The sequence below is a fragment of the Mauremys reevesii genome, unplaced genomic scaffold (genome assembly GCF_016161935.1).
Source record: "Mauremys reevesii isolate NIE-2019 unplaced genomic scaffold, ASM1616193v1 Contig63, whole genome shotgun sequence".
In the NCBI taxonomy this organism is placed as follows: domain Eukaryota; kingdom Metazoa; phylum Chordata; order Testudines; family Geoemydidae; genus Mauremys; species Mauremys reevesii.
In genome coordinates this window covers 192,995-215,025 of record NW_024100877.1, presented here as the reverse complement: position 1 = coordinate 215,025, position 22,031 = coordinate 192,995, and the positions used below count along the sequence as shown (strand labels likewise).

The 22,031-nt window shown below is 48.5% G+C and overlaps 2 protein-coding genes across 5 annotated transcripts; both read left to right on the top strand.

Moving 5' to 3' along the window:
- The first annotated feature begins 1,761 nt into the window (after positions 1–1,761).
- On the top strand, positions 1,762–2,697 carry LOC120394527 (olfactory receptor 51G2-like). The gene has a single exon (XM_039518743.1). It carries the CDS (start codon positions 1,762–1,764, stop codon positions 2,695–2,697), a length of 936 nt encoding a protein of 311 aa, XP_039374677.1.
- A 5,298-nt stretch (positions 2,698–7,995) lies between these two features.
- On the top strand, positions 7,996–16,765 carry LOC120394525 (olfactory receptor 51G2-like). Of its 4 annotated transcripts, none has more exons than XR_005592322.1 (4): positions 7,996–8,514; positions 12,017–12,158; positions 12,336–12,430; positions 14,138–14,222. XR_005592322.1 is itself a non-coding variant. In XM_039518741.1 (3 exons), exon 3 carries the CDS (start codon positions 15,830–15,832, stop codon positions 16,763–16,765), a length of 936 nt encoding a protein of 311 aa, XP_039374675.1. In that variant the 5' UTR covers positions 8,481–8,514; positions 12,385–12,430; positions 15,790–15,829. The 4 variants fall into 4 exon arrangements, 1 of the variants encoding a protein (XP_039374675.1); XR_005592323.1 differs by lacking the exon at positions 14,138–14,222 and adding an exon at positions 14,011–14,135 and having other exon boundaries at positions 12,385–12,430; XR_005592324.1 differs by lacking the exon at positions 14,138–14,222 and adding an exon at positions 14,011–14,135.
- The last annotated feature ends 5,266 nt before the right edge of the window (positions 16,766–22,031 follow it).

Here is a 22,031-nt window from a genome sequence, read left to right as displayed (position 1 = left end):
CTCTAACTACTTAGTGACAGACTTGAAGGTGGCAATTTTGCAACAAAAAAACTTCAAAAACAGGCTCGAATTAAGTATGCATATTTCCACCTTTTCATGTTCTCTGTATGTATAAATATCTCCTGTCTGTGTGTTCCATTCTATGCATCCGAAGAAGTGAGCTGTAGCCCACGAAAGCTTATGCTGAAATAAATTTGTTAGTCTCTAAGGTGCCACAAGTACTCCTGTTCTTTTTACTACATTTTAAGTCCCATTCTAACCTGAGAAATCAGCTCTGAAAGCAGATCAAAGGGGAAAGAATGTACAGATATGTAAAAGTTATGCCAAAACTTTTCCTTGTAATACAAATATTACAAATCAAACTTTCATGATGTTCATGTATACAGAAAACCAGCAGCAGAGTTGGTGGAATCTCTGCAGGACAGCGTGGTGGTAATGTTACTGCTTAATGGCTTTTGCTTTAGTAATTATTTCAGAAGTGCTCCACTTTCTCTTAGCAATGGATTTGTGCTATTAACTCTTAATTCAGTGAACAGTTGTATGATACTGTCTCCTGGTAACTGACCAGAAGCTGTGTCTAAAACTGACATTCAGGACCATGAACAGAATCCCTCTGAAATACCTGTGCAATACCTTCATAAAAGTCATGCGAGAACCGAACCACTGGTTTCTCTTGCAGCAGAGTAGAGCTGAGGTGCGGGGAAGGGTAGTGTAATAGAGGTTGTACATAATTTACACCTATTTAAACCCATTCACCCATTTGTGATGCCAAACCCTCACTCAACCCGCTGAATTAACTGTCTGTGTTAGCTTGTAACTTGCCATGTAGCTACAGACCCTTACCTGGGGATAAGATGTGGGTCCTGTGCGGATGAAGAGAAGCCTGTAGGATGATCGAAATCTCTGGATTCAGTCAACATTGGCCAGGCACTTCATCTCCTCTTGGTGGGATTCTTGGGGATCAGAATGTATCAGGGTCAGCATTTGTTAAGGGAAAGTTAATATATCCAGGTTCTGATCGAATATACCATGTAAATCTGGAGTGATGCAGTTGAAGTCAATGTTATTGAATTAAGAACCTATCCCTAAGAATTTATTCCATGCGCTGGAAAGAGGTAGTGGCAGAACAGATAAATACAATGACCATTTTCTCCAAGCACTTTCCATGTACTTATACATGTCATAATACAATGTGCAACACTCAGAAGTAGAGAGCCAGAAAAGGTGTCTTTGGTGAAGTCACAGCTGTAAAATCGCACAGTGTTCAAATGTGCTGCGGCACTGCCAACCAGAAGATATCAATGGGGCCAAGAGCTTAGGACTGGATATTAGTTTGGGTAACCATAAAATTCAATTACAGTTGTCAGGGTAGTTTTCAAATCTCTTGGAAGGTCTCTAAACCTTCCTGATTTCCATCACAAAATTTGTCTGATTAATAGGTGTAAGGGGGAAGCATTCCCTGGGAGCAGATATCTCATACCTGCCTATTGCAGGGCTTCTTCCACCTTCTTCTGAAGCTTCTGGAAGTGGCCACTGGATACTGAGCTATGGACTACAGGTCCAATCCAGAGTGGCAGTACCTATCTTACAATTTGTGGTGTAAATCCAAGACTATGTTTTTGCTGATATTCCTTGATATCCTGGGAGTCTCTAGACTTGCACTGAGAACAGCAAGGTGTCTTGTTAAATATCATTGAGTCTCCTGTTCTTTTATGTTTCAGAAAATAAAGTTTAAAACTCCTCAGACCTATCCAGTACATTATGTCAGCTGTCAATGATACCAAATACAACTCTGCAGTGTTCCTTCTCACCGGGATACCTGGGCGGGAAGACGTCCATCCCTGGATCTCTGTCCCCTTCTGCTTAATGTATTTTATTTCTATAGTAGGAAATTCAGTCATTCTATTCATTATAAAAACAGATCCAAGCCTCCATGAGCCCATGTACATTTTCCTTTCCATGTTGGCCACCACAGACCTTGGCATATCGATAGTCACAATACCTACAACACTGGGCATATTCTGGTTTAATTCTAGGGAGATCAGCCTTGATGCCTGTTTAGCCCAGCTGTTCTTCATCCACTCACTTCAATGCATTGAATCCTCCATGCTCTTGTTGATGGCCTTTGACCGTTTTGTTGCAATCCGTGACCCGCTGAGATATGTCTCTATCTTAACCCTGCCAAGAATAGCCAAGATGGGACTGGTGTTTGTGCTAAGAGGGGTGGCCATAATTATCCCACTCCCTCTTCTCCTGAAACGGTTCAGATACTGTCGAGCCAATGTCCTGTCCCATTCCTACTGTGTGCACCAGGACGTCATGAAGATGGCTTGTTCGGATATCTCAATCAACAGCATCTATGGCTTGTTTACTACACTCTTAACAGTGGGGTTGGACTCACTGGTTATAGTCTTCTCTTATGTGATGATCCTCAAAACAGTGCTGAGCGTCGCATCCACTGCAGAGTGCCTCAGGGCCCTGAACACCTGCGTCTCCCACCTCTGTGCTGTCCTGCTCTTCTACACACCAATGATTGGCCTGTCTGTGATACACAGATTCGGGAAGGGCTCTTCTCCCTTGCTTCAGATTCTCTTGGGCTACATCTACCTGCTGGTTCCACCCCTGATGAACCCAATTGTGTACAGCGTGAAAAGCAAACACCTTCGTGCGAGGATAATCAGATTGTTTGTCAAGTGAAGAGTCAGTTCATCACCCAGCTTCAATACTGGTGACATGGTAGCCGAAAAACACGGGCCATCTATTCCATCCTGGACCTGACATCCAAGACGACATGAGCTACTCATCTGCACTGTGTAGAGAGAGGTTCAGTTGGGGTCTAAGGCCTGGAGGACTGGGAGAGGGGCTGGTAAGAGAGGACAGTGCATTGCGGGAAGTAGACCAAAGCAGGTAGCAGCATTTACAGAGTGACTGTGTTCGTGGAGAGCTGGGATACCGGTGGAATGTTGGCCCGTAAATTGCCACACTGGTAGAAGCGCCAACCTCAGGATTCCTTTTGATACACTCAATAAAGTAAACGGTTTTAGAGTGGTAGCTGCATTAGTCTGTATCAGGAAAAACAACTTTTGACACTAATAAATTTATCTGGGCATAAGCTTTAGTGGGCTAAACCCCACTTCATCAGATGCATACATAAAATGAAGGGGGTTGGATGATGTTTCCCATTACACCTGGCCTGTCACTGTCCCGTTTCTGGCTAAACATCCACAGGCCATGAAGAAAGCTGTTCTGCAGTCACACCCCTGGCCTTTTCTGAGCACTCTGGGTGCTGTATGATATATGAGAACTGCACCAGCTGCGGACAGGGGTATTCAATCGGCACGGACACCCACCCTTCCCCCATGCCCTCAGCCACATACTTGTGACAGAGTCGTGTCAGAGACATGATTAACATAGGATCCCTTGGAGAAGCCATTCAGGGAGCCCCATCAATGGCTGTGCACACCACATACCTGCTGAGCCCACTGCCCACCAAAGCATAGGAATGCTGAGTGTCTGAGTGAGGGTCTGACACACCAGAGAACTGGCAAGAGATTCTCTCCTCCTCTCCTCCATTTGTGCTGCCCCAGATGCTTGAAAAAAGAGTGGAGACGGTCTTCAACTCCCCCACAGAGGCACAGCGAGCTCCTTTTCCAGCCCAGCCCATTCAGTGTAGGGTGACCGCTTTTCAAAAAGCAAAAGTGTGACATGTGTAGGATCCCTGTCCTCTCTGTGACCCCACCCCTGCTCCTCTTCTTCCCCCTTGAGGGTCCACACTCTGCTCCTCCTCTTCCTCTGAGTCTGCACCCTCTGCCCCATCTCTTCCCCCAATACCACACCCCTACGCCTCCTCGTTACCCAAAGCTCCACCCTCTCTCCAGGCCAGAAGCTAGAGCCGCAAGGTGGTAAGAGCTGCCCAGGGAGCAAGAGACACTGTGAGGAGCCCCAGACCTCCACCTGTCCTAGACAGGGGGATGCAGAGTGCAAGAGAAGCCCCCAGCCTGTGTCCCTACCCCAGGATGCATGCCCCAGGGGAAGGTGGAGAGTCTGAGGCTCCCTGCAGCAGCCTGGTATCCCGGGGTAGCTCTTACCACAGCCCAGTTTCAGCCTGTCTGGCGGGCGGAGCCTTGGGGAGAGTGGAGGAGCAGGGGGAAGGGATTAGTGGAAGGAGATGGGTCAGGGGGTGGGGCCTCCGGGGAAAAGGAGGAGAATGTGGTGTGACAAGCCTGTACCAGCAGTGACCCCAGCAAGGAGGTCGGTGGGGGGCTACTGAGTAAAGAAGGAGGATGGGGCCGGAGGATAGGAGAGCCTATGTTTCGGAGGAAACTGAATTAATGTGACCCCATAAAGGGGGATCTTGTTTTTAGTATTCCAGGCTGAGAGTAAGTCATTGCAAGGACCCTAGAAGAAAGCTCAGGGTGCCTACTGGGCTTCCTCAGACCCCCAGGGAACAGTCTGGGTCGGGACCTGTCATCAGGGACTTGGCCAGAGTGTCTGTTACACGGGGTTCTTGCAACCCAAAGCTCTCGGTGACTTTTACTCTGTGTGAGGAGGTGCCAGGAAATAAATCAGGGGAGACACGGCCGTCCGACCGATAGATGGCTGACGCAAACAGGACAACACAAGAGTGCTTTCACTTAAAGCAAAACTTACTTAGTCTCAAGCACTTACACACGTCCACAACAGGTTAGTAACACATCCCCAACCCTCGATAATTACTCAAAGCTGAGTATGGCTCTCAAGTGGCACAGTGGCAGCCCGTCTGCCAGTGGGGAACACAAGATGCATCCAGAGGGAGAGTCCAGTCCCAAAGAGTCCCACTATCTCAAGCTTTCCCCCCTTATTTATACATTAGTAATAGAATGACATGTCCCTTACAGAAAACTTGTTAAGCAGGCAGTTCCAATGGTCAAGCAAGAGGCTCCTTCTGATTATTGATTAACCAGGTGTGGGTTTTTCCAGAGTTTGCAGCCTGGAGACCCCAATAGGCATTTCAGGGGCACATCCTGCTCTTCTAAAGTGTATCAGCAACTTCAACACAATTCTTATCAGGAAGGCTGCGGGGTCAAGCTGCCCTTTCTGTGGCAGCCAAAACTCCCTCCCCTCCTGCCTTGGTCAAGCTGAGTTTGCTACATGGCCACTTTTAGCAATAAGCCATAGTGGTTTCAGGCACTTTACTGGTTTGCCAAAATCTCCCCGTACATGTGATGTGCTCTTGGAAGCCGTTACCAATGGGCGGAGGTCAGCCCATCCCCTAGGCAGCTCTAAACTCCACTGAGGCACTTGGAGAACAGGCCAGCAAATCAAACCACTATAACAGGCTCCTTGCCATCCACACTCTCTGCAGCGCAGAAGGGAGCTCTGCTGGCACAGCTGAGAATCCAGCCAGGCCTGTCGCCGCTCAGATGGCTGGAAGGCTGGTCCTGTGGTCTGGGCACTGTTCTGCGACTCAAGACAGCTCGGTTTGATTCCCTTGTGGTGCATGACCATGGACAAGCCATTGGCTGTCTCTGAGCTTCTGCACAGGTGGATAAAAGCCCTGCCCTGCCTCACAGTGGTGCCGGGAGGATAAATACATTCCAGGTGCTCAGATACCCTGAGACCCTAAGATCCGGGCTGTGTCAGGGTTCCACAGAGCAACACCTCTGACATTGGTCTATAAAAGGCCTCTGACCACAGCCTCTTATGACAGCTGGCTTGTGGGAAGCCCCATGAGTCCAGCCCCTTGGTCTCTGTGGCAGATGTGGGGGCACTCAGAGGTGACAGTGAAGGGTAGGTAGTGGATTTTTGAGAAGAGTGTTGGAGTCTCATTGGGACGCCGAGCGTTTCAGCACAGTCACGTGACCAGTGTTTTCAGCCATTGAGGCTGAATGGGTCTAACTGAGATGCAATGGAGCAATGGCCATGGAGGTCTCATCTTAGACAGCAACAAAGAATCCTGTGGCACCTTATAGACTAACAGACGACAGACTTGCATCCGAAGAAGTGGGTATTCACCCCGAAAGCTCATGCTGCAAAACGTCTGTTAGTCTATAAGGTGCCACAGGATTCTTTGTTGCTTTTACAGATCCAGACTAACACGGCTACCCCTCTGATACTCATCTTAGACAGTCTCCCTCATCTGGGAGAAAGTAGTCTGAGGGCACTGTGACCACGTAACATGAACACAGCTGTGCACTATGGTAACTAGGCCCAGGCTCACACAGGGTTCAGTTCCCAGAGGCTGCTTCCAGAAGAAAGGGGCTGTGACGGGCTGGGCCACAGAAACCCCCCTGGGAGCTGCCACCTGATGTGCCCAGACTACTTCTATCCCTGTTTTCCCTGCCAGCCCAGGACAAAGACCCAGGGTCTGAATTCACTCACACCCCCTGTAGTTACTGTTCTTTGTTCCAGTTTCCTTCAAGTATCCTGGGGGGTGGAGAGGCACCTTCCTTAGCCAGCTGAAGACAAAATGGAGGGGTCTCCCATGGGTTTAAATAGACTTTCTCTTGTGGGTGGAGACCCCCTTCCTCACTCCTATGCAAAGTTCAGCTCCAAGATGGAGTTCTGGAGTCACCTGGACAAGTCACATGTCCATGCATGACTCACAGTCTTTACAGGCAGAAGCCATTGTCCACATGGTATCTTGTATGTCTCCAGGAAGACTTCTTATCTGGATTGGAGCATTCCAAGATGCATTGTTCCCCAAGCTAAAGGACTGTGTTGGCACAAGAATAAATTAGGACAAACTGGCCAGAAATAAACTGAGTCTGGAAAGGAGAAGGAGATTTCTGACCATCAGAGGAGGGAAGTTCTGGAACAGCCTCCCAACAGGACCAGTGCGGGGCAACGAACCCAGCTTTTTTTTAAGATGGAGTTTGGCAAGTTTATGGACCAGATGATATGCCGGGGTCTCCTGCCATAGCAGGGGCATGGACTCATTGACCCAGGAGGTCCCTTCCATTCTTATGTCTCTATGGGTCACATTCGCCCATTTTGCATCACACTGGGAGTTCATGTGGAGTTGCTTGTCCACTATGACCCTGCTCCGTGCCCTGGCCAATGGATTTGTCCCTCAATAGATTCAGGAGAAAGCATGACTCAGTGTTATCATCTGGAAAAGGAATTGTGCTTTGGTTCCAATTCAGTGAAATCACAGGAGTTTAATTTCCTTAGTTTCTGGTAATCTCACCATGCTGAGTTGCCAGCTGCTCCCTCCCCAGCCACTAGCCCCAGAGAGGCTGGGGAGGGAGCAGCTGGCAACTCAGCTTGTTCAGTGGTTAAAGTGCTGGCCTGGAACGAAGAAGAACTGGCTTCCGTTTCAGGCTCTTCCACAGACTTCTGCTGTGACCTTGGACAACTCACTTAATCCCATTGTGCCTCAGCAATATGTGTTTTAATATGGCTCATTGGAAATGTTTACATTTAGGAACAAGGGACACAGGCCATCCTTACCAGATGGGGGACTCTGTCCTGGGAAGCAGCAACTCTGAAATTGACTTGGTGGCATTGTGGATAATCAGCTGAACATGAGCTCCCAATGCAAGGCAACGGCCAAGAAAGTTAGCACAATCCGTGATGTACAACCAGGGGAATCTCGAGTAGGAGAAAAAAGCTTATTTTATCTCTGTATTTGGCACTGGTGTGACCTCTGCAGGGGTCCTGTGTCCTCTTCAGGTGTTGAAATTGATAAAAAGGAGAGGGGTCAGTGAAGAGCCATGAGAATGACTAAAGGATTAGAAACCTGCCTTATAGTGATAGACACTACAGTGTTTGATAACACTTAGAAATTATATGGACGAAGCCTAAAGAGAATATTAGGCACACCTCCTCCACATCAGTCAGTGACTAACCCTCCAGCAGAAAACTAAGGGGGGAGGTGTGATACTTCACCTCATATTCTTCATAGTGGTATGATTATGAGCTGATTATGACATAATTCTGATGCGTATGGTACAAGATATGTCTTGTGAGGTGCCATTGGGAAAATTATGATTTGTTCAATATGGTTATCTTATTTCTATGCATGTATCATTTTTGTACCTGGAGTTATGAATATTGACTATGTAGCTGTATTTCATATGTGTTTATTCTGGGTAACACCCACAACTAGCATTTCAGGTACAGCAATGAAGAAGCTAGACAATGCTCCTCACTCATCAGCAAACACAATGGATCATGGAAGAACTTCACCTTCCCGTGAACCTTTCAGCCAGCCTATAAGTAATGACTGCTATGACTCAGCAGTGTATGCAAGAGTATGGGACCAGACCACATGACACTGGACTCCATTTTACTACCTATATTTTTCCACAAACTGGACTGAGGAGTTGGCTTGAAACAAAGGGTCCCCGCCCTATGGAAAAACTATATAAGGCGGGGAGTGACATCATACCTTGGCTTCACTCCCCACACAAGAGACCTCCTTGAAACACCTGAGGAACAAAGACTGAACTGGGGGAAGTGCTGGATCCCAGCCTAAAGGGATTTCTAGCCTGTGTATGGAAACTTGGTGGACTGCTTGTATCATCAGTCAGGGTGAGAAACTGGCAATTCATATCCAGTCTATCTAGAACATTAGGCTTAATTTGCATTTTAGTTTATTTTCTAGGTGATCTGTTTGCTATCACTTATAACAGAGGTTCTCAAACTGTGGTCTGTGGACCCCCAGTGGTCCAAGAGCTCCATTCAGGTAGTCTGCGGATAGTTCCCTCTAAGGTGCGCACCTGGGTAGCCACAAACAAGAAAATGAAGGGCCACCCACCTAATTAGTGGAGCTGTGCAGATGTGGCTCCACTAATTAGGTGCCTGGACTCTGGAGAAGACACACATGTAAGGTGAGGTGGTGGCTTTGTGGGGAGTAGGGGGTAGGTGAGAGGGGGCAGTGGGGTGAGAAGAAGGGGTGGGGGAATTTGGGATGTTCAGGGCTATGTTGGCCAGAGAAAGAGGCGACTTTCCCCAGCTCCAGAGCTGCAGCTGTTGGGGAGAAATGGCCCTCCTTCCCAGCCCCAGCTCGGGGGCTGCTGCAGTGCAGGAGCGAGGGCACATCCACTGCATTAGAAAGGTAACACTACTGATATTAAAATATGAGTTGTGTGCTTTTATTTGTAGAACAAAAACCCGTTAATTATTTTTTTATGTAGCACATTTATTCAAAGTGCTTTACAATACTTAGCGAACGGTACAAACAACATTTGGAAAGATAATTAAGTGGTCCACGGAGACCTGACTTATTCGCTTAAAATCCATCTTTTTGTAGTTAATAAACTTGTTTTATGCTTTATCTTTACCATCACGTTTTGAGTAAGGTGTCTGGGGAAAATCTCAGCTCTGTGTACAAAGGCTGTTGAATATCTTTCCCACATCAAGGATAAAGTGACCTATATTAATGAGCTTATGCTGTACAGACGGTATAATTCTGGGTTTATACTCCAACAAGCTTGCAAGGTTGGGGAGCTCGGAAATTGGCTGTTGTCTCCTGCCTGTCTTTGAGTGGCTTAGGTAAAGCACTCAGGTAGCTCCAATGGGTGTGTGGCACCACCTGCTGTCATATTGGGTGATAACACAGTTTTCAGGGGCTCACTGAGTCACCAAAAAAGCAGTGTTTGATTGGCCAGACCAGCTGGAGGGTTTAGGGGCACAACAGTCCCCACAGCTCCCAGACTGCACTCTGGGGGTGACAACCTGGCACAGTGGTATGTGCTATTTAGCTTCCTGGGTTCATCAGTAATCAACATGGAGCCCAGGGAGATCACTGATGAACACACGAAGCTCAGTACCTAACATTGCCTCCTCAGCCACCCTAGAACCTGCAGGCGCATAATAATAACCAAAAATTCCCTGTGCAAACCCCTCAACTGGTGTCTGGCGTCTGCAGCTGCATCGGGGTGCTCAGCCTGTCCTGGCCTATTACATCTGCCACCCCTGGTTCCCAACATTCGGTTCACTTGTTTGACTGCCGCTGCACATTGAGAGGATGTTTTCTGAGAACTAGCCACAATGACTCCAAGATCTCTTTCTTTAGTGGTAACAGCTAATTTGGAACCCTCATTTTATATAGTGGGTATTATCTTTTCCAGTGTGTATTACTTTGCATTTATCAACACTAAATATCATCTGCCTCTTTGTTGCACAGTCACTGATTTTTGTGAGATCCCTATGTAACTCCTGACAGTCTGCTCTGGTCTTAAGTATACTGAATAATTTTATACCCTCTGCAAATTTTGCCACCTCACTGCTCACCCATTTTCCAGATCATTTATGAATATGTGGAACAGCACTGGTCCCAGTATAGACCCCTGTCGGACACAACTAGTTAACTGTCACCATTCTGAAAACTGACCATTTATTCCTACCCTTTGTTTCCTATCTTGTAACCAGTTACTGCTCCAGGAGAGAAGCTTCCTTCTTCTCCCATGACTGCTTACTTTTCTTAAGAGCCTTTAGTGAGGGATCTTGTCAAAGGCTTTCTGGAAGTTCAAGTACATTATTGTTAGAATATACATATTCAAGCCTGTCTGGCCTATACTTTATGAATTTAGGTGTATTCTTATCACTTAGCTAGTTATAGAGGTATAAAAGAAAGAATCAAAAATCTCTGTCTGTGTAATGGCCTTCTCTTACTGTGACAGTCTGAGGCCCTGTTTAGTCATATTGAAATCAGGCAATCTGGGGCTGTTAGGAAGGGGATCCGATCTATCACCTCCAGAGAAAGGGTAGAGCCTAGAAGATGTAAAAGGAAACTTAGTTTGATAGCATCCTGTCTGGTAAGAACTCACTTATCAATAAACACAGCTGGAAAACCCTTATGTCTGTATAGATGTAGTTGTGAAATCCTCACTTCTGTATTGTTTTGTAAGTTTATTTGCATGGTCTCTGTCTGGTTCTGTGATTGTTTCTGTCTACTGTATAATTAATTTTGTTGGGTGTAAACCAATTAAGGTGGTGGGATATAATTGGTTAGATAATCTTGTTACAATATGTGAAGATTGGTTAGTTGAATTTCAGTAAAACGATTGGTTAAGGTATAGCTAAGCAGAATTCAAGTTTTACTATATAGTCTGCAGTCAATCAAGAAGTGAGGGGGCAGGGTTGGGAACAGGGACTGGGGATGGGGGTGGGGGAATTGGTATCATGTTTTGCTAAAGGGGGAAATGGGAACAGGAACAGGGACACAGGCAAGGCTCTGTGGTGTCAGAGCTAGGAAGGGGGACACTAAGGAAGGAAACTGGAATTGTGCTGGCTGGAAGTTCACCCCAATAAACATTGAATTTTTTGCGCCTTTGGACTTCGGGTATGGTTGCTCTCTGTTCATGCGAGAAGGACCAGGGAAGTGAGAGGGTGAAGAAATAAGCCCCTTAACAACTATATCTTCTGGATCAACCTTGCCCACATTTGTGTTGACCCATTCAAATAATTCTTATAGATTAGTAAGGTATGATTTCCCTTTACAAAAGCAATGCTGACTCTTCCCCAACAAGTCATGTTCCTGTATGTGTCTGTTCTTTATTTTACTTTCAAACAATTTGCGAGGTACTGACATTAGGATTAGTGGCCTGTAATTTCTGGGATCACCTCTGAAGCCTTTTTTAAAAAAAATCAGTATCACATTAGCTATTTGCGTCATCCAGCAGAGAGGCCAATTTAAATTACAGGTTTCATACCACATTTAGTAGTTCTGCAATTTGATATATGAGTTCCTTCTGGTCCTGGTGACTTTTCCTGTTTAATTTATCAGTTTGTACTAAAATCTCTGTGGCCAGTTATGACCGGGGTGCAGCCTGGGAGCCGGTGACACTGCTAAGCTCCCAACAATTCAGGAGGGCTGGCCTCTCTCACGGTGCTCTGGGGTGGGGGTGGGGGGGGATGGACACAGCCAGGCTCTCCAGGCACTGTTATCACCCAGCACGACAGCAGGTGGCACCACCCACCTACCTGCACCCTGGGTTTGTAATGCAGAAAAGAGGTTGCTGAGAGAAATATGGTCCTATATTATTATTATTACTATTATTTATTATTCTATTATTCTATTTTATTTTAGCAAGATGACAGCTTTGACATCATGACTGTTAGCACTTGGCCACCTCAAGGTAGCCATGTGACTAATCAGAACCACACAAACATTGATGACATGCCTGGATTCCAGGAATAGATCCTGCAGTAAGGCTTGCACAGCAGTCCAGGTGGGTAGGATCACCATCCATCCCCTGTTAATTGGCCTCCTAAAGTTTGCATTGGCCATGATGGGGTTAAAGCTGCTGCACAGGAAGCCAAGCAGCTGAAGTTCCCTGATGGCCAAGTGGCCCCCAAGGGATGTGCAGACAGGCTTCTTAAAGACACTTCCCTCCGTGTCTGAACAGATGCTGCCTGCTGCTCATGCAGCCTCTCTGATGACTCCTTGTCCTTTAGGGTGAAGACTTGTGGTATCAGCAGCTCCCCTCCTAGCAGGAATTGGGTAAGTTGGCAGGTTTCACTCTCTTTACAATGAATAGAGGAAAAGCTCCAAGCTGTTCACATTTGCGGATGTTCTGTGCAGCAACAGAGGACTCAGCTGGGCTCCCTGAGTGAGTCAGTGATGGGGTTGGAGGGCAGGCAGCACTAGGTAGCTTGCGAACCCCTCCCCTACATCTTCCTAGGGTCAATGGTCGGTTATTCAAGCTACACAGAAATCTGAGATTCAAAGCAAAGTCAGAGTGCAAAAACCCCGATGCTCCAAGTCAGGATTTCTCAAGGGCTGCCATTTCTAGAAATGCTGTAAGTTCTCGGTCCGACCCTGCCAGAGGCTGAGCGATAGGAGACCCCACGGAATATCAGTGACTAGTTCCCAAATTGCCTCAGGTTTATTTGCTTCTGGAAATTTAATCAGCAGATAATTTTCAAAAGTTTTATTCTCTGGTTTGACTGTGAATGCAGGATTTCAGAGCTGCATTGCTCTGTGGTAACAAGTCCGACAGGGCATATTTCTGTTTCCTGACTGGCTGAGGGCTCTATAATTTCTTCCCTGTGGAGATCCCTCAGAGTTACAGGGCAACCAGCATCTCAGCCCCATCTCTGGTCTCTGAATTTCAGATGTCAGGTCTTGTACCCTGCCCTCTCCTGGCATGGAATCCCATGATACTCCCACCCTCCCACCCTGTGCTACAGCCCCCTATGTGTCCGAGAGGCTTTGGTGCCTGTGGTCCTTCTCTCTGGGAGTCTGTGAGCAGTGGTGAGATGAGTGACCAGCCTTCTTGAACCAAAATACGTTTTAATCTGAACAGCAGGAATAAAGTGTAACATGGGAGAATAAGAGGGTTTTCAAACAACAATCTGTACACATCTCTGACTCCAAGCCCTCCCAATCTGACGGGGACCCAGACAGGCTGAGGGCCTTCAGACTTCCCTAGCGGTGTCTGTGTCTGTCCATCTGAAGAGCTTCTCAGCAAGAGCTGCCGCATCTCTGGACAGGCTCCCAGCCCTGGCAAAACAAGCTCTGTAATGTGGCTGTAGCCTGGAAATAGGCTCTTCCCAGCTTGTAGCTCCACTATTGTCTCTCAAAATCCCTGAAGTGCTGACTGAGTGGTGGCTTTTCTTGAGCGGTTGCTTCCCTTCCTGCTTGTTTTCCAGCAGCCTGAGATTAAACTAAGAAGCACCAGACTGGGTTAAACCAATACAGCCATAACATAAACATCCCAATAGTCAACCCAGTATAGCTAGACAGGAAACATCCCAAGAACTGGGTTTAACAGACACATTCATTATGGCAGCTCAGCTCCATGTCTGCCCCAATGCCTTTCCCGGGTGCTATGTATTTTATACATACAGGACATAGGCAGAGAGAGAGAGAGAGAGCAATAGACTAATTTCCTGTGTGAAATGAAGTTCCATTTCCATGAATACTAATGCATTTGACTTTGAAATCCACTTACTTCATTCAAACACTCATAATACCTGAATACCAGGTGTTGGGGTTGCTATGTATTAGAGAGTGAGAGCTCAAGGAATGAATATTGTATATACTTACCCCGCCAATGCTTGTTACCACTCTGTATATAGACTACAGTCCTACAGAACAGAACCTGAGGAGAACTGGACAGCTTTAAACCCAGGGAGAGAGGAGCTACTAGACTTTTGTTTGCTGACAAATGATTGACTGAGGGCTGAGATGCTATGATCTTTTCAGGTTCTGAAGAAATCCAGATGACAGACGCCACATTTTAAGACCCACTGTAACCTGAGAAATCATCTCTGAAAGAAGATCAGAGGAGAAAGAATGCAATGATGTGTATTCTAGAGAACAGATGTATAAAAGCTATGCCCAAACTCTTCATTGTAATTTAAATATTACAGACCAAACTTTCATGATGTGCATGTATATCAAAAGCTAGTAGCAGAGTTGTTGGAATATCTACAGGAAGGAGCAGTGGTAACTTTGCATCTTAATGACATTTGCTTTAGAAAGTATTTCAGAAGTGCTCTACAAACTGTTTGCAATAGTTTCATGATATTTTCTAACATTTACACTTAGGGTCATGCACACAATAACTCTGCAATATTTGTGCAAGACTTTCCAAAAAGTCCTGAGAGACCAGAACTGCTGGTCAATGTTTCAGCAAAGAGTAGAGCTGAGGTGCAGGAAAGGGGAGTGTTATTTATGCCCATCACCTCTTACATGAAAATGGCTGAAGTAATTTGCACACTTAGCTGTATATTAGTGCAACACCAATGTTTGCAGTATTCACCAATTTGAATACCCATTTGTGATGGCAACACCTCCCCTGCCCAGCTGAAGTAACTCTGTTTTAGCTTGTGATTTGCGAGATATCGACAGACCTCTAAATGGGGAGAAGACGCTGGTCCTGTGAGGATGAAGAAAAGCCTGTAGGATGACTGAATTCTCTGGATTCAGTCAACATTGGCCATTCAAAGCAATTCAGCTTCTCTTGGAAGTGTTTTTGTGGGTCAGAGTGTACAACTGGGAGCATTTGGTAAGGGAAAATTAATAGAGTTCGGTTCTGATTGAATTTACACATGTAAATCTGGAGTTATACTTTTGAAGTCAATGTTACTGAATTAAAAACCTGGCCCTAAAATTTTATCCATTGTACTGCAAAGAGGCAGTGGCATAATTTGAACTCTCAGGAGTAGAGAAAATTTTATATATATATATATATATAAAATGAGGTATTGAAATATGTTTATAAATAGCTTCAGTGCAGGACAGATAAATACAATGACAGCATTCACTATGCTCTCACCATGTGTTCACACACATGTCAAGATAAAATAGGCCACACTCAGAAGTGGAAGGCCAGAAGGAGAGTCAGTGTGAAGGTCACAACTGTAAAATCACACAGCGCTCAAGTAGGCTGTGAAATTCAAAGCCACAAGATATCATTGGGGACAAGAATTTAGCAGGATTCAGAGAGGGACTGTAGGCGCATATGGGTTACCAGAATATTTAATTACAGCAGTGAAGATTTTTTTTTTAAAGTCTTGGAAGGGCTCGAAGCCTCCCTGATTTAGAACACAAAATATGTCTAACTATTGTGTCTCGAGGGGGAGGGGAATTTTTCCCTGGAAGCAGGTTATCACATAGCTGCCTATTGCAGGGCGTCTTCCACCTTCCCCTGCAGCATCTGGTACTGGTCACTTGATACTGGGCTACAGGTCTAATCCAGTCTGGCAGTGCCTATCTTTCTCTCGGTGTTGTAAATCCAAGACTATATTCTTGCTGATCTGCCTTGAGCTCTTTGGTGTCTCTAGACTTGCACTGAGAGCAGAAAGATGTCTCATTAAATATCATCTAGTCTCCTCTTCTTTTTTTCTTTTCAGGAAGGAAAGTAAAAAATTCATTGGACCTGCCCAGTATATTATGTCAGCTGTCAATGACACCAAATTCAACTCTGCAGTGTTCCTTCTCACCGGGATACCTGGGCAGGAAGACGTCCATCTCTGGATCTCTATCCCCTTCTGCTTAATGTATGTTATTTCAATAGTAGGAAATTCAGTCATTCTGTTCATTATAAAAACAGATTCAAGGCTCCATGAGCCCATGTACATTTTCCTTTCCATGTTGGCCGTCACAGACCTTGGCTTATCGGTATCCACCATGCCGACGATACTGGGCATATACTTGTTTAACTCTCGGGAGATCAGCTTCGAAGCCTGTTTTGCCCAGCTGTTCTTCATCCACTCACTTCAATTCATTGAATCCTCCGTGCTCTTGTTGATGGCCTTTGACCGCTTCATCGCAATCCGTGACCCACTGAGATATGCTTCCATCTTAACCCTGCCAAGAATAGCCAATATGGGACTGGTGTTTGCGCTAAGAGGTGTAGCTGTAATATTCCCACTCCCCTTTCTACTGAAAAGGTTCCAATACTGTCGAGCCAATGTCCTCTCCCACTCCTACTGCCTGCACCAGGAGGTCATGAAGATGGCTTGTTCAGATATCACAGTCAACAGCATCTATGGCTTGTTTGTTACACTCTTAACGGTGGGATTGGACTCGCTGTTCATATTTCTCTCTTATGTGATGATCTTCAAAACAGTGCTGAGCATCGCGTCCAATGCAGAGTGCCTCAGGGCCCTGAACACCTGCGTCTCCCACCTCTGCGCCGTCCTGCTGTTCTATTCACCAGAGATTGGCTTATCTGTGTTACACAGATTTGGAAAGGGATCATCTCCCTTGCTTCAAATTTTCCTGGGATACATCTCCCTGCTGGTCCCACCCCTGATTAATCCAATCGTGTACAGCGTGAAAAACAGACACCTGCGTGCAGGGATAATCAGGGCATTCGTCAAATGACGGTTCAGTTCATGAACCAGCTGCAGCCCTGCTGACACAGGAGAAGATAACATGGACCACCTATTCCATCCTGGAGCTTTACATCCAAGACTACATGGGCTACTGATCTCTACTCTGTAGAGCAAGGTTCAGATGGGGTCTAATACCTGGAGCAATGGAAGGGGGGCTGGTGAGGGAGGACAGGGCACTGGGGGAAGGAGACCAAGGCAGGCAGCAGCATTTTCAAAGTGACTGTGTTCGTTGGGAGCCAGGGGACCGGTGGGATGTTGGCCCATTAATTGCCACGTTGGTGGCTGCTCCAACCTCAGAATTCCTCTCTATACTCTCAATAAAGAGAAGGGATGTGGATGTTGTTTCCCATAACACCTGGTCTGTCCATAGGCAGCAGGTTTGTATAATTTTTGGTGGTGCCCAAAATGGTGGTCCCCACCCCCCGCTCTCGCCCTGTAAGCCGATATAAAATGAAGCTACAATGTGTCAGCACCACAAGATTACAAGGGTCAATTAAAAGTGGAAAGACAGAAACAGCACTTGCCTGCTTCAATATACGGTACTAAATTTTGTTGTACCGGTTGTGACACATTGGGAATGTTCTTAATGTTTTCTCTGAATACTGTGTGGGTGCCTCAGTTTCCCCTGCAAGGTGCCAACTGAAGGTGTTGGGGACAAAGAGATCAGGTGGCCTCCTTGTCCAGAAGAGACACAGAGGCTAGAGGAGGGAGTGTCAGTTTGGAGCTGGCTGGGGAAATGGGGAGAGGCCCAGAACTTGGATCTAGGCTGCCCACCCTCCAAGATAGACCTGACAGAGGGGTCCTGTTTTCTGTACCTACAAGCTCTGTTTTAGACTGTGATCCTGTCATCTAATAAACCTTCTGTTTTACCGGCTGGCTGAGAGTCACGACTGACTGCAGAGTTGGGGTGCAGGGACCTCTGGTTGCCCCAGGACCTGCCTGGGCACACACGCTGCGGAAAGCGCACAGTGTGGAAGGGCATGCTGAATGCTCTGAGGTCAGACCCTGGAAGGTGTAAGCTTCTTGCCCTGGAGACAGTCTGCTCAGAGAGAGGAGGCTCCCCCGGAGTCCTGACTGGCTTTGTATGGAGTAGTTCCAAAGCATCCCAGCATCCCCTTCCACACCATGCGCTTCCTGGAAGTCTGCACAGGCACTGACACTCCCTCCTCTGGCCTTTGTCTCTTTTCCAGGTATTAGGAGGCCACATGATCTCTTTGTTCTCCAACACCTTTAGTTGGCAGCTTGCAGGAGAGCGGCCCAGGCCATCAGTTGCACAGAAACAAGGTTTCAGCCATTCTCTGTGCAGACGGCATCACACTGGCCCTCTAGGGCTCTACAACAATCACACCCCTGTATCCCACCATCTAGATCCTTGAGAAATGCATAGGGGAAACAGAGGCACCCACACAGTATTCAGAGAAAACATTAAGAACATTCCCACCTTGTAACACCTGTATACGACTAATTATATACTTTAAAGGGGTGTAAAATAATCAAGTATTGCGCTAAACACAATGATACTCCAAACTGACCACCAAATTTAAGTTGCATGTTTTTCCCCTCAGGTGAGGGCTCTGGGGTGGGGCTGGGTATGAGGGGTTCACAGTGCAGGAGGGTGCTCAGGGTTGGGGTGCTGGGAGCGCAGGCTCTGGGGTGGGGCAGGGCTGGGGATAAAGAACTTGGGATGCAGACAGGCTGCCCCAGGGCTAGGGCCAGAGAGGACTCTCCCCCCACCCCGTTACCGGCAGCAGCAAGCTCCAGGGGAGGGATCCCTTCTCTTCCCCCTTCCCCCCGCCCCCCGCACAGCACACTCACTCTGCACCACAGTCACTGCACATGCTCCTAGGGACTCTCTCAGGTCCAGAAAGCCCACTCACCTCCCCTATGGTGGGTTCCGGGTGTCACGGAGTCCCCGGGTGATGCTCTGGAACTGCTCCTCACAAAGCCAGTCAGGACTTTGGGGAGCCTCCTCTCCCTTGGAGCAGACTTTTTCAGGGCAAGAAGCTCATACGGCTTCACCTCCTGGGTCTCTCCTTGGAGCATTCAGCATCCTCTGCCCCTCTGTGCACTTGCCACAGCAAGCCCGCCCCAGCGGGGTCCTGGGGAAGCCAGAGGGTCCTGCACCCCCACTTCACAGTCAGACATGACTCTCAGCCAGCCAGTAAAACAGAGGTTTATTTGATGACAGGAACATGATCTAAAACAGAGCTTGTAGGTACCGCGAACCGGACCCCTCGGCCGGGTCCATTCTGGGGGCAGTGAGCCAGACTCCCCCGTCTGCCCTCACTCCTCGTCCCCAGCCAGCTCCAGAATCCCAAACCCCCTCCAGCCCCTCCTCTCTGCTCAGCCCCTTTCCTGGGCCAGGAGGTCACCTGACCTCTTTGTCTCCAACACCTTCAGTTGGCACCTTTGCAGAGGAAGAGCCCAGGCCATCATTTGCTAGGAATCAGAGTGTCTGGTATTTAGGTGCACTGGCCCTTTGCTCTGCAGCAATCACACCCCCTTATCCCACCACCTAGATACTTAAGAACTGCAGAGGGGACACTGAGGCACCAACACAGTATTCAGAGAAAACACTAAGAACATTCCCAGTTCGTCACACCGGGGCGGGGGGTTGCCATCATGTGTGGCCTCCCCACCCCTGCTGCTGCCCCTGGGTGCCGAGGGGGGAGGCGGGGGAGAGAGCTCCCAAGCACCTGTGTGCCTCCTTCCTCCTCCTCTCTCCCTCTTCCCCTCCCCCGGTGCTCCAAGAGGCTGCTGGCCGCTGATCTCTATAGCCTTAGGCAGAAGCAGCACAAACAAAGGAGAGAGGCACTGGCTGTTTTCTTTCAGGCAGGGAAGCTCCGAGGCGGGGGCAGGGGAGAAACCCAGCTCCAAATATTGGTGGAGCAGAGCCCTCAGCCTTGAATATTCCTGGTGCTTAAGCACCTCGAGCCCATATAAGCTGCCGCCCCTGGGTCTGTCACTGTCCCGTCTCTGGTTAAACATCCAGGGGCCATGAAAAAAGCTGCAGAGCTGTTCTGCAGTCACAGTTCTGGCCCTTCCTGAGTGCTCTGGGTGCTGTGTGATCCTTGGAGGCTGCTCCAGCTCTGGACAGGGGATTTTCATGGGGCACAGTCATGCATCCTTCCCCTACATCCTCAGGAAAGGGCTTGTGACTGAGTCATGCCAGAGACATGATTAACACAGGAACCCCAGGAGAAGCCATTCAGGCAGCCCAGCCCCTCCACGCCCGTTGATGGCTCTGCATTCAGCACACCTACGGAGGGCACCCCCATCTAGCCGCAGTGCCCCAGATGTGGAGCAGAGCTGTGTCTGTGAGTGAGGGTCTGACACACAGGAGTCCTGGCAAGAGATTCTGGCCCATTATCTGGGCCGTCTTTCCCCTCCATCGGTGCTGCCCCAGCAATGCAAAGGGGTGGAAACAGGCCTCAGCACCCTGACAGAGGCACTGCTAGCTCCTCTCCCAGCCCAGCCCGCTCAGTGCAGGATGGCCCCCCTTTCTAAAGGGAAAAGCGGGACACAGGCAGGAGCTCCATCCCCTCTGCGACCCTTCCCCCTCATCTTCCCCCCCAAACCCGTCCACTAGAGAGGCTGGAAGCCAGAGCCAAGCCACGGTAAGTGCCGCCCAGGGAGAAAGGGTCACTCTGGGGAACCCGGACCCTCCAGCTGCCCTGGGGGGGTTGTGGGGACTTGGGGGAAAGAGGAGCAGGGCCTCGTAGTGAGGGGAGCTAGGGCTTTCTCATCCTCCTCCCCACTGAGCAGGGGTGGCTCTAGATATTTTGCCGCCTCAAGCACGGCAGGCAGGCAGCCGCGGGACCAGCGGACCCTCCGCAGGCATGCCGCCGAAGGCAACCTGCCTGCAGTCCTTGTGGAGACCAGCAGAGCGCCCCCCGTGGCTTGCCGCCCCAAGCACACGCTTGGCGTGCTAGTGCCTGGAGCCGCCCCTGCCACTGAGAAGAAGCTCGCGCCACCCATGAGCTTCAGGTATTCACAGAGCGGCACTGCAGGGAATTCAGACTTGGCCGGAATGATCTGTGCTCCTGGAAGCCGTTCTCAATGGGCAGAGGTCAGCCCAGCCCCCAGGCTGCTCTAAACTCCACTGAGGAAGACAGAGAACAGGCCAGAGAATCAAACCACTTTAACTGGCCTTTGCCATCCCCACTCTCTGCAGCGCATGGGGGAGCTCTGCTGGCACAGCAGAGAACCCTGCTGGGCCTGTCAAAACTGAAAGGTGAGATTGCCAAGCAGTGTCTTGATTCCAGAAGTTCGGGCTTTAAGAAAGATGGGAAATGGTGCAAGACTCCTGATGAAATCCCAGGAGCTGGTGCTGCTGGCCGTATCTCAAGCCGAGCACCCACAAACGCAGGCACTGAGGGTTAGTGAGTGGTCACACAGTCCATCAGTTGCAGAGACGCTGTTTCCCTCTGCACTTGGCTGCAGAGCCCCATGTTGTGAGGAACAGGGTTACACCACAGACAGCCAGACATACCAGTGACGGGCTCGCAGAGCCGCTGGGTTCCTGAGGCACAACTCAGAGGGTCTCCTCCCCTAGTCAGGCGTGAGACAGGCACACACTGGGTAAGCAAGGCCATGCACATTCTTAATCGACATGGGAGTGACCCAAGCCAAGCTCCACATGCCTGCTGCTAGCTCTCTATGGGACCCACACAACTCCTCCCCCAATCTAAGTGCCCCCAAACTTGGTGATGTTGGAAATTTGGATGCAGGGTGTGAGGTCTATCTCCAGTGCTACAGAGGTTCTCAGTGCTCATGGAGCAGGTGAGGGTCAGGATCAGACTGAGCGGCAGCCCAGCAGGGCTCTGTTCGGCCAGGCAATGTTCTCCAGATCCTTCGCTCTCTGAAATCACGTCCTGATTCCCCCTCTTACTGCCCAGCTGCAGGAGGCACCCAGAACTCCCTCGTCAAAGGGGGCCATGCTAATGACAGGCCTCATCACCAAGAGGTGTTGGGAAGAGTTCAAGTTCTCCACCCAGTGCCTCAAATTGCCCTTATGAGGCACATAGAACTGAATTCTCTAAGGCACGTAGCTCTGACCCCAATTATTGTAGCGTCCGAGCACCTCGCAATCACTAACATATTTATCAGTACAACCCCCTGTGCGGCAGGGCCGTGCTACTAAAACCAGTGAGCAGATCCCAAGACCAGAAGACACCATTGTGATCACCTAGTCTGACCCCTTGTATAGAACAGGCCAGAGACCTGCCCTGCAATAACCCCTAGAGCAGAGCTGT

What these genes read in the sequence shown, in the direction of transcription:
- LOC120394527 (XM_039518743.1), top strand. Translation starts at nt 1,762, where the DNA reads ATGTCAGCTGTCAATGATACCAAATACAACTCTGCAGTGTTCCTTCTC.
- LOC120394525 (XM_039518741.1), top strand. Translation starts at nt 15,830, where the DNA reads ATGTCAGCTGTCAATGACACCAAATTCAACTCTGCAGTGTTCCTTCTC.